At 41.3% G+C, this 12,475-nt stretch overlaps 1 protein-coding gene across 1 annotated transcript; it reads right to left on the bottom strand.

The window, feature by feature from the left end:
• Positions 1 to 1,725: 1,725 nt before the first annotated feature.
• gas2b (growth arrest-specific 2b) lies at positions 1,726 to 11,294 on the bottom strand (the record flags this gene model as incomplete). The annotated part of the gene is made up of 7 exons (XM_079157609.1): positions 1,726 to 1,935; positions 6,693 to 6,800; positions 6,897 to 7,452; positions 7,960 to 8,023; positions 9,467 to 9,608; positions 9,766 to 9,875; positions 11,072 to 11,294. 7 exons carry the CDS (start codon positions 11,292 to 11,294, stop codon positions 1,726 to 1,728), a joined length of 1,413 nt encoding a protein of 470 aa, XP_079013735.1.
• Positions 11,295 to 12,475: the final 1,181 nt, after the last annotated feature.

Here is a 12,475-nt window from a genome sequence, read left to right as displayed (position 1 = left end):
TCTTTGATTGGATTGCGTTTTAACACAGAAGAACAGTAGCACACAGTAGCAAGATTGACAAAACATTAAGAATGATGTGCTTCAGAGAACAAATGGGGTCAACACAGGATAACTATGTATTTGAAATTGTTGTAAAATCCCTCTCAAGTGGCAACTTCCTGTGTTTCATGAGGAACTTAGAGATATACTCTGTGCAATGACAGATGCTCTGTGAAAACGCCACCGTTTAGCGTGGCACTTGTTTCAGTAGCACAGCTATTATTTTCTACAAGTCATTTATACTGGTTCAATCCACTGCAGATGTTATGTGGGGACTAAAGAGACATTACAGTCTTGCATGATCTCATTACAGTTAGTTTCTTTCAATATATTAAAACTTGTGTCCATTTTTAATTGATTTATTTTACTGAAATAAAACATGTAATTACTAAAGTGTTGTGCCTTTCTGTGTTTGGATTTTGCAGTTTTGCTCTCCTTATTTACACACTTGTCTGTGAATCTTTCCCATTAATGTTCCTTTTTTTAGAGCACATTTATCTTGACGAGATGTGACTCCAAATCTTGCTGATGAGGCAGCAATGTGTTTTGTACTATCTGTGGGCATGAGGTAGTTTATGGAACTGAAAGCATATTTCCAGTCCAACTAAGAAATGCATGTCCTGGAGAGGCAACAGGATCATAACAGCAGACAGAACCCAAAGCTTGGCCTTTTGTCGCTGAGGACATGGTGCCATCTAGAGGGAGGACTAGATGTTTTGTGTCTTTGCCTCTGAAAGGCTGAGGGGATACAATATTTGCTACAGGCAATGTAAAACTAAATGAGAAATAAGAAATATACAGTGTTTATTAGTGTTTGTTGGATCCATCTTGTGTTACATAATATTAAACAAATGACAAATTAAGATACATACTGTTAAAACAAAATGTTATAAGCTGTGATTTAGGATGTGCGATATGTTGAAAAGAAGTTTATTGTTTTCTAACAGAAACCAACTCAGGTCTAATTTTCATACATTAAAATCACTAAGAGTAGTATTCAAACTTCTGCTGGAACAAAATACAAAAGCTCAAACGCACAAATTGAAACTACCGGACCACGATACATAACACATAACTCTATGTTAACGAACTAAACTACATCAGTACAAATGCATAATGTAACATTGTTGCATACAGTTCTACACAAAACCGTCCTTTGGAGAATATGATTGCATGAACGTTATCATATACAGTACATAACAACAATTATTTTTATACTTGAAAAATGTTCGGATTATTTTCTCTATTACATAAGTAGTCTGTAAATAGTCAGAAAATAGTGAAAAATTCCTGTTATGTCTAACAGCCCAAAAGTGAAGTGTTCAGTTTGCTTGTTTTATTCAACATCATAGCAAAACTCAAAGAAATGTAGTGTTTTGTTTTATCACATGTGCCCCCCAAAAAGAGCATTAATTAAAGAATTATTTATCGTCAGCTAACTGATCAATTTCCGCATGTATGCAGTAAAATCATTTAGCTACGCTGCCAAGTTGTTACAGTAATTTGGATAACTCATACAGATAACAATCAGTGAAGAACCATGTCATCTACAACTTTTGAATAGAAAAAGTGGGATTTCCTTTTCAACTTGAGGTAAAAACATATGTTAAATCCTTGACCTAGTACCGTTGGGTCAGATTAACTGAAATGTTCAGAGGCAGAAGCACAAGCGAGCAGTCTGAGAGTCTACTTCTTGCCACGGTAATGGGCACCGACCACCATGTAGCTGTCAGGTGAGATGCTCAAACTGAGTGGCTTCGCTTTGTCCCTGCAGACCCTGACCTCAGATCTGCTGACCGGACCTCTTCCTCTGCAGGGATCATGTTTCTGCAGGTAACTTATGAAGGTCTCCCAGCCGCCGCCTACACGTACCATCACATGACGCTCGTTCAGCATCTGCAAAGGTGACAAGAGAGAGCACATTCAAGGAGGGAATGCTGGGAATTTTTTTTATTATATTTCCTCCCAGGATGTGTTTATGAATAGAATTCTCAAATATATGAAAAACAGTCCCTTACACCCCCCTCCCCCCCCCCCTCCCCGCCCCCCCCCCCCCCCCCCCCCCCCCCCCCCCCCCCGCCCTTCTCTCTCTCCACAGCAGACACACACCAATTGAATATTTACAAGCTTGTGTAGCTCAGGCTCTGAAAGGCAAATGATCTCTCGCTTCGAAGAGCTTTGTCAAAATCTCATTAAATCAAATGAAACAACACCTCATGGTACCAGCTGAGCACACACGGGGGACTAATCCACATATGAACATGCGTGCACACGCATGCAGGCACACCCACACAGAACTCCAACACAAACCACCTAATAAGCACAGTTTTTAAACTATAAAAATGACTACTGTGTCACAATCTATCTGTAAACAGTAGCTGCAGGGAGGTCAGTTTCATCTCAATCAACACATCCTTCAAAGACAGCCATCCTTTACAGCTGGAAAACCAACCGCTGCCATGGCAACTACAGCCACAATATAAAGCCTAGAAAGAAAAAAAAAATGAAAGGAGAAATTGAGATGAGTTCGGCGCAGACCCTCAACTCCCAGTAGACGTTAACATTCCCAGGAGGCCTTGCAAAGCCATCCGTTGCCCTGTCAGCACCAACCCACCCCCTTCTTGCCTTATCGCCAATAAACCCTTCATTATGGAGCCATTAAGGGTGTGATAATACAAGCAGATCTACTCTTCTTATGTGGGGAGGTGCGTGTCACGTGCATGGCATGAACAAATCAATGGTACAAGCACGGACACACGCGACACAAGCAGCTATAGAGGAAACCCCAGACGTGGTCCGTCTCAGCTGTCATCCTGCAGATTAAAATGTTGAGGTTGACAGGGGTCAAGTCTGACATCACGAATAAACCACTTTCCTGTCAGACGTAGAGCTAATGTAATTCTGACTGGGCTTCATTCTCCAAAAATCACTAAACAGCCAAAGTTTATTTTCAAGAAATAAAATATGAATGAATCCAGCATTAATTAAAGTTCCAAATAAATGTTGTGTATAAGTATTTACTATATACTGTTATATCCGTAATGTTTAAAATAAGTAAAATTAAATAAATGACTTATGATTTATTATTAAAACAGCTTAACAAATGGGTTATGTTGTTTTTTTATTACTCATATGATTCTTTCTAATAATCCTATGTTTCAGTTGCATGTTGGTGTCTGAATTTGTATGTGCTGGGTGTGTGTGTGTCTTTTGATACAGGATTTGTATAATTCTATATAAATTAAATTGTTTATTATACATCAGAACTATTATAAAGCAGGGAAATTTGCTGCCAACCAAACTACCAAACTGATCATGTAATAAAAAACAGTCAGCCCCTTTCTGTGGTGTAATATTCAACACAAGCCCTCTTTGTCAGACAGACTTCTTTATTTCGGTCTCTACAACCCCCCCCCCCCCCTCCAGGTCTAAAGTGTGCAACGTCTGCAGCCCATAAAACTAACGTCTGGATTCCCCTGTGTCCTCCCTGGCAGCTCCATTGATTCTCTCTCTCCTCTTCTGCTGAAACATGCATGAGTGTTCTCAGGGAGGAGGCGTCATTTATACTTCCGCCAGTAGGGGGCAGGTTTTAGCCACATCTACCGCTTTTGATGCTGTTTTTAAGTATGGTGAGTCCTTTTAAAAAAAAAATGCACAATATATAAAGAGACAAACTAAGCAGCATTAAAGTATATAAACTGATGCAGGCACATGTGTGTCTTATCTCTTATGTAATTTTATATTTCTCTCTGTATTTTGTCTGCATTTATGTTTGAGAGCGCCTTGGACAGCACATTGACAAGCACCGTCGACAAACCATTTTTTAAAGTTACAATGATAAAATGTTAAATATATCTGACCTTTCCTTTCTTGTTAAAGCTAAGAATAGAGGGTGTTGTAGGTTGTGCAGGTTGTAAAGACCTGTTCCAAGTTTTTCATAAAATGGAAGCCTTTGACTTTGGCGATCCTTTGACTTTTCCTTTAGCGCCACCATGAGCTACACATTTGTGGTTTTGAGTGAAATGTCATGAAATGTTGTACAGACATTCATGTTCCCCTCATGATAAGAATGATTCATAATTTGGGTGAATGTTATATCTAATGACAAAATATCTGCAAATCTAATGAGATCAAGGTCAGGGTCACCTACAGAACTGGAGCTTCTACGGAGTCAATGTCTTGCTCAAGGACACTTGAGAAAGGAGGATGGTGAAGGCTTTACCTACCAAAATGCTAAGCTGAAGGCTAGAAAATAAATGTCATCATTCTCATTTCTGTCCCGATTCTGCTTCCAGACGTGAAAACAAGATGTTTTAATTCAACTGTTTAGGTTTATCTCTTATGCAGATAGCTTGGTAAACAAATAATTTGTGCGGCATGATATTGTGAGATGTTTGAATGTTTTTTCCTTCCATTGACGTAGTCAGACAGTGTGGCTGCTACAAAGCCGAAGGAGAGCCTAATTGGGCGCAGAGAAGAAAGAAAAGCCTTCCTCTTTTTTAACACCAAAGAATGGTGCAGCACTTCAGGGCCAGCGTGATTGAATAGACTCCAGAGGGAATAGAGACAGGGGGAAAGAGGTGGGGTAGAAAGTTTACACGTGAGGAGGGGCGGTCATGCTCAGCCGCTCATTAACAAGCTGTCTGATTAAACCCCTCACTAATGACTTTGTCTCGGTAATCAATAGTATCTGCTCTTTAAACAGATCTGTACACAGTGAATGGCACGCTCTCCTAGGAGCTGCATCGGGGGTTATCGTGGAATATGGTAATTGAGGTTTATGGCATGTTTCCCTGCACACACGGAGGCAGCTCAAGGTAATGGATGGAGTCAGGGTCGATGGGCTGCAGCGCTCTATTCACACAGCTGAGGTGTGTTTGAGAAAAAAAGGAAGGGAGCAGTGCAAGTAGTGTCCACAAACTAGTAATTAAAGCTTGAAAGTGACAGATGGACACAGATTTATGGTCAGACATTGTATCTGCAAGGCTGGGAAGATAGGGTGAGCACAAAAGGTCACCAGTCGAGACAGGTTTGAAAAAGAAATCCTTGAGGTATTCAAATATGAAATACAAAAAACGCAGTTTGCTGGAATTGACCATTGACCAACTAATAACACGCTATGGTTGTCACATCTTTATCGCCTTTCTTTGATGTTGTTTCTTTTGACGTGCGCCCGTGTTATTGACAGGTCGGCTCGGGAGAAACAGGTGTTCTGTGACTTGAAGGGAGGCATTATTTTCTAAATAGACAGTAAAAATGTCCGTCAGCCAGTCAGAAATGTAGCTGTAACTCTGTTAAAAGCAAACTAACGGTGACAGTATTGATTACCAGTTCAGGGAGCGTTAGGTCAATATAGTTAACACACCAATAAATACATTTAAACTGAACCAATTAGCCTCCAGAGCTGTGATACACCTCATTGTAACTGTATTTGACGCAGAAGATTTTTAAATGGACAGCATGTGCTTTTTAATGGACTTGTGGATGCCTTACTTAGACAGCACGCTCTATAAAGTGTGCATTAAATATACACTGAAGCTGTCATAATGTCTCTTTGTATGGCTGGATGGTTGTGTACAGACAGTGAAGTAAAACCTTCCTCTTATATAAAAAAAAAAAAAAACCCACACCTCGGTGGACTTGGACTCCCGAGTGAGCTGCCATTTGCACTGCACACCACGGTCATATCTCCGCCAAATCATCCTGAAAGAGACGTGTTTGTTTTTCCTTCAGGTTTGAACTCTTTGCCGAAGGTCTACATACTGAATAAAATCATTGTCAGCCCAGTCTTATCCTGACCATTGGTTGCCAAGCAACCCTGCCTCCCCGAAGGCCATTCCTCGAGCCTTTGTACTGACGCACACGGGTGGTGCACGACTCAGGGAGGCTGAAAAGCACCGACTTCTCCATCCCAAGTGAATGCAGATCAGTCGCTCTGACACACTGCACTTGTTGCTGACTCAGCTGTTGATTAACTCGAGGGCATTAGCACCTCACATCTCATTATGTGATGTATCATCCATGACGCATCAGATTTCATATTACTGTAATGTGTAATCTAATTTTACATAACTGTAGCTTTAACTTATTCGTATCACTACCATGATACAATATAAAACAACATATTGGTAGTATTACCGTCGATCTGGTGGAGGAAGTGGGCGTGAACAAGCTTTGTCTTCTACTAAATGTATTTTATATGCTGCTAATTTGTTTTGACTGTTGTGTTTTGATGTGAATCCTGGTTGCAGAATTGATTATGTTCACTGGCGATATTTCCTTAGGTGGCGTCCTGTGTGTGGTTAGGTTCGGGAAACAGAAGGATTTTTGGTTATGGTGAGGAAAGAAAAGGATTATAGTTTCGGATGAATAATAATAAAGTTACCTCATCCGGTCTTGTGCTTCAAATCTGGACTTTTTAAATATTCACCCCATACCACCATATTTCCCTAACTTCAACCTGCTAAACATAACTAGTTTAATCACGCTTTAGTTGCTATGAATTAAACAAATAAATGAAATGCTTTAATTTGCAGATACACCCAGAATCAATACATTTGTGACTCTGCAGATTCATTAACAATACAATTTCTAATCTGGCATGCTGTGTCTCTCAAAATACAGAAACCCAGGGTTAGGGTGAACAGACTTACCCGTATGTACAGAACTTTCTCCCCAACACGATAGCAGCCTTTAGGTTGCTTCTCAACAAGGAACCTGGTATGACAGCTGCAGGGGGGATTTTCAATAATGTTTCTCACCTGGAACAGGTTAGGCAGAGAGAGGGCAAATCATATTCACCTGTCACATCTGTAAGCTCAAACAAGATGACTTTTACTGGAAATAAAAATACGTACAATGTCATCCAAAATGTTGCTGGTGCCTGTTCTCCTCCGGCTTGTGGATCTGCCGGAGGAACGAGCTGCTGCAGGTGGGGAGGTGATGGGAGGTGTAGCAGTGGGAGTGTGGTTGTTTATTGTGGCAGAGGAGACTTTGGGAGTGGATACCAGGGTTTGGCCTGGCGAGGGTGCTGAAGCTGATGTGTTAGTGGTGCAGGATGAAGAGAACAAAGGTGTTTGTGTTGAGGCTGTGGTGGTGCAAGGGTTAGAGGCTGAGAGGGAGGACTGGGGAGGGGATAAACATGTAGGTACTGGGCTTGTTGTGGCTGATGGAAGATCAGAGGCAAGGGAGGCAGCGAGGGGTTCAGACAGACAGGTTTTGCTTGGAGTGAGAGGCGCAGGTGGGGAGGGAGGAGGAGAGGGGGCTGTGGGTAGGGATGATTGTGATGGTGAATACAATGATATGGCAGGAAAAAAGGAGAGGGGCAGAGGGGATGAAGGAGACAAGCACCCCGCCTCCTCCCTCTCGATCTCTCTCTCCAACTTCACCAGCCCCGGAGGCTCTACTCCGTACCTATAAGAGAGAGGTTTAACAAATATATTAGCAATCACAAGATCAACACTAAATCACAAGGACTCTTGAACAACTGGGGGATACTTCCGCAGTCACAAGGGGGCACATGGAGAGACTGAAAGCGGAGTGGCTCAACTCATTCGAAAAAATAAAAACAGACCTACTATTTGATTTTGAAATATATTTAAATGTAGTCATCTGTAACTGAGCACCACAAGTTGCAAGAGTAAGTGAAAACTAAGTGACAATTAAAAGTATGATTCAATATTTCAAATAGGTAATTTAAATAATTTAATAAGTAATAGATAAACAACAATTGTTTGCTAAAAGTAATTGATAAGTAATTGATGGCCAGTTAAAAAAGAGAGACTAAGAGTAGGATAACATTTTAGGACACTTCCTTTGATGTCACGATAATTGTATGGGGAAAATTTAAACCTAGATAGTTTTCATACGATTCAGTTGTGATTTACTTTTCGGGAGCTGTACCACGTGTAGGGCAGTTACCTGGCTGCAATCCTTCCAAGCTCCATCAGGCACAGGCACACCTCTCGAGGTTGTTTGTGGAGGACTTCTCACCGCAGGAAGTACAGAGAAGGAGTGGAGGGGTAGAAACATAAAATAGTCACTCATCTGAAAGGAAAGATGTTTCCGGTGATAAACGCTCGTCAGTGTCAAAAGATAACAGGAGCTGCAGTCCGAACAGAGAGGACACATTTCAGGTGGCGCCCTGTCTCTATTGTGCATCTCAATCTTTGAAGCCGAGCAGGAATTTCTGTGGATGTGCAGCTGAGGGCATGAGGGCATGAAAGCTTCATAAACAAGTCAGCCTCTCCTGCCTCCAATCTGCTGTATATCAATCAACAAGGGGCTCTGTGCACTCCAGACAAAGGCCAGGCTGGTTCATTTGTTAAAATGATTTGGTTGAGCATGCATTAAAGTATTTACAACATGTGGGGCACACTCTTCACACTCTCCACAACATTGATGACAAAAAACAACAAAAAGCAAAATACTAACATAATGATGTCACTATGTCACGATCACTTTATAGGTATTATATTTTCATTCACCTGTATTTGACATCCACCATTACCATCATCATGGCTGCAGCAAGAAAAAGGAGAAGAGGGAAAAGAAAAAGAGTAATCATCTGTGTCCTCATGTGTCACTGAGGCAGAAAAGTGAAGCCTGTCAAAGTACAGCAAGTTTACTCTCCCCGTCACTCAATTAGCCAAGTGAAGTAGGTTAGTCTGCCTGCAGGGGGAGGTGACTTATTGTCGGTGGAGATTAACCTCCACACTATCATTCTCACGCATCTGCCACCCTGCGTAGACCTGCCCAAGTATAAGACGGATATAAAGAGGAGTACGTTTGATAATAAAGAACCACGTTAGCATGTGAACATTACCTCCTCGGGAGCGTCATACAGAGGGTGTGAGAGAGAAATGAAACAGGAGGTCTGACATTGACTCTGTCACATTCAACTTGTAATCTTAATTTCCCGTATTCCTTTTTGCTTCTGACTGGTATATTTAATGAGTTTGTGAGCAGTGTGAGTTGAGTTTTTGTCAGTTTAAAAAGTAAAGTTATCGTAAATCACCAATAACATCGATGAATCAGAAAGTAAACAACTGAAAAGAAATAATGTAATAATGTTTGGTTCAAGCAAATGAAAATGAATGTAATATCACAAGTCTATCACATCTATTCAAACAGAGGGTGGAGGTGGAAAAAAGAGAAGACAAGATGTGTCACTAAACACAAAAGCACTGGAGAGATCGAGTATAGGATAAAAAGGACACAGTGTTCTCACTGAACAAATAAACCGACTAAAAGGCATACATGCCAAGGAACATCCTTTGTGACTTATTACATTATTCCTACTGCAGTGAGGAGAAACTCAAAGTCTAAAGATTTTAGACTAATTGGTATCATGAGTGCTGCATGACATGATTCACTTCAAAGCTCTTTAACTCCGTAATGTAAGGCTCAATCTCCGGTCTTAACTCACCCAGATCCTCTGACTCAAAAAGGTAAGCCTCATCAACGCCAATCTTTCGACACCAGTAGAGGAAGTTGGCGGTGTTGTCTCGGGCGAAGAATGATCCAGAAGATGCATCAGCTCGCCAGTGGATCACTCTCCTTATTAAAGACTGAACACACACAAAGGAAGTGAGTATGCAGTAGACGCATGTTTACTGCAGTAACACGAAAAGTTGATTAATATGTTTTTTGTGGGCAGTGGTGTGTGTGTGTGTGTGTGTGTGTGTGTGTGTGTGTGTGTTGAGTTGTGTTGTGTTGTTGCAGCACCTTGCTGTTGTTGATGTGAATCATCTTGTCCTGGAGCAGCTGTGCGAGCTGACAGAGTACAACGCCGTTGTCCAAGCTTTCCATCAGACTGTCTGCTGTGAGGTCCACACCTGAGGATACACACACAAACATGGAGTTGTGTGCTGTAACAGTAACAGTTACAACTCAAAGGTCATCATTTTGCTTTTTGCCAATTTTCACAGAAAAATACATAGATCTTTACAAAGAGGTAGTTCAAACAATGTTCAACCCAGACTATATATTAAAATGCATACATGTAGCACCTCTGATACAACTAATTCAGCTTAAACTGTGCCTCAAATGGAAAGAACAGACAATTTAAACAACACCTGCAACAAATGCATCAGAAGGTTAATGTATTTCCTGCAGCAAGAGCCACAACTGTCCACTACAGTTTTCAGTAAGCATGCAGCGTCTTCTAAAGGTGAGGACAGATCAGAAAAATGCTGATAAGAAAAGAAGAAAAAATGAGGTTAAAATGCAGAGGAGGTGCTGATTATGCTGCAAGGTGTCTTCCTGATTCATTAAGTAAAGGTGAAACAACAACATGTAAAAATAATGATTGCTATTATTACTTCCGTATTTAGCCATCTCGTAAGATTAGCACTTTGGTTGATGAGCTGGCGAACTGGCATTTTGTAGAAATATGTTCCTCTCCTATTACACATTATATAATCTATTGCAGTTATCACATAACGGTTACAATATGATCCTGTTGCATAGAAAACCTTGATATCAAGAGGAAGACAATATTGTAAACTGTTTAAATCTTTCTCTGATTGAAGGATTAATAATATAGCCACAGGAATGTTTTGTCTCCGAAAAGCAAAGCACTTTACTGATGAACCTATGCAACTCTTTGGTCCGCGAGCAATTTTGACTTTGTTGCTGCATCAGTCAGAAACTCTTCCTGTTGGAGTCGTGTCACCTTCCAGACACCTTCCAACAGGTTGTGGCATGTGCGGACCCTTTATGTTTTCCCCAACAATGCAGTAAAGTGGTAAGAAACATCCCTTACCCTGGAGTCACAGCCACAGTTCCCCTCATGAAGAGGTATTTCAAGGATTTGGGATAATAAGTATAGGTTAATGTGCCTCTGTGTTTAATGTGACTGAGTCTTTTTCACCTCCTGAAAATAAAAGCCTGTCAAGAGTTCTTCATCTGTAGACATCTGCTGGAAGAAATTCAATTCTTGAATTGGGAAGCTTTCCACTGCAGCTACTGTCCAGATAGTGTAGTTAACATGAGTTTGGTATGAAGATCAATGCAGGAAAAAATGTCTCACCCATGAGGGTGTTGAGCCAGAAGGCCAGGTCTTCTTTCATGGGCAGCAGGCTGGCGTCGTGGCGATAAGGCAGCCACTGGTTGAAATCCTGAGGGCTGGCGAGGCCGGGCCCAGAGTGTCGGAACTTTTGGCCTAGAAGACAGTTCATCCCCAACCCGGTCAGGTGCCTCGGGCTCAGAGGACTGTCAAGGCTGATGTTCATCGCTTCCACTTCACTGTCCATGCTTCAGCTCCGATCGGTCTTTGACGGACCCTGGTGGATCAAATTACAGATCCTAAATACAGTTTAATTTATCTACGTTTCGGTCACAATTCAGAGGGTTTGGTTTCAGATTTAGCTCCTGCATCAAGAAGTGAACTTGACTGAGCTGTACTCTTCCACCAACAAGACTGATCATTTAACTGAGCTTCTTGAGTCTCTCTGGTGAACTTAGAAAGACTAAGGTTCAAATTACTGCCATGACTGGGACATTCTGCCAGTTTGACTATGCCTTACAACTTCAAGGCACGTAATATTAGAAATAACAACATGCAACAGTATCAGCTAATACAAGTGGGAGCAAGTGAATTAAATCCTAATTGCATTGCAATTAATGTCTTGTTGTGACATTTTCTATATATTCTGATACTGTAAACATGTAACCTGAACCAATGAGCCATCTTTTCAAGTCCAACTCAAAAGTTAATAGGTGCTGTAATAATTTTCCTGACTGTCGAGAGATCCTTTCCTCAAAGGTAAGGTATGGGGGAAAATGCAGAGTCCTTTTGTCATGCAGAGATATAAGGCTTCAGCAGTCTGAGCTCAGCCCATATTGGGTATTTTCCCAAGTTATTTAGTGCAAATTCCCCCTTTCTGTTTCAGACATGTTTCCTTGCTGAGTTGAGACTGAAGATAAGCAAACCAAGAGGGAGCTTTGACTGCTATCCTCTAAGAAAGCAAAAAATAATTAAAACGTAATGGTTTTTGAACGTAATAGCGGTTGGTTATTTGCAGTGAAAACCACAGAGCTGTCTAACACACAAGTACATGAGCACAACATGTTGAAACCAATTTCTTACACTGTGCTCCATGCACATACCTTGTACTCACTCACAGCCACACAACACACACAGTCATTAATCAAAGGGATTAAACAGACTGACTGCAGGTTTAATAAGATGTACAGCTACAGCCCTGAGCCAGTCTCCTGGTGCCGCTATATGGCTCATTTATCCTGTTCCCAGAGCAGCCTCCATCATAAAGCTCAGCCCCATGCAGAGACATGCTCTGACTGCCAGTAATACTCGCTGCTAATCAGCTGGAATAAAGACAACAACACATGCAGAGGGACACTGGGGCTGCTGCGTAATATACAGTAAAGACAGAGGCTCGGTTTGTGCCAACAGACTGACTTTAAAGGTTTA

The sequence above is a fragment of the Pholis gunnellus genome, assembly GCF_910591455.1.
Source record: "Pholis gunnellus genome assembly, chromosome: 1".
NCBI lineage: Eukaryota > Metazoa > Chordata > Actinopteri > Perciformes > Pholidae > Pholis > Pholis gunnellus.
This window is presented reverse-complemented; position numbering and strand designations above follow the sequence as displayed.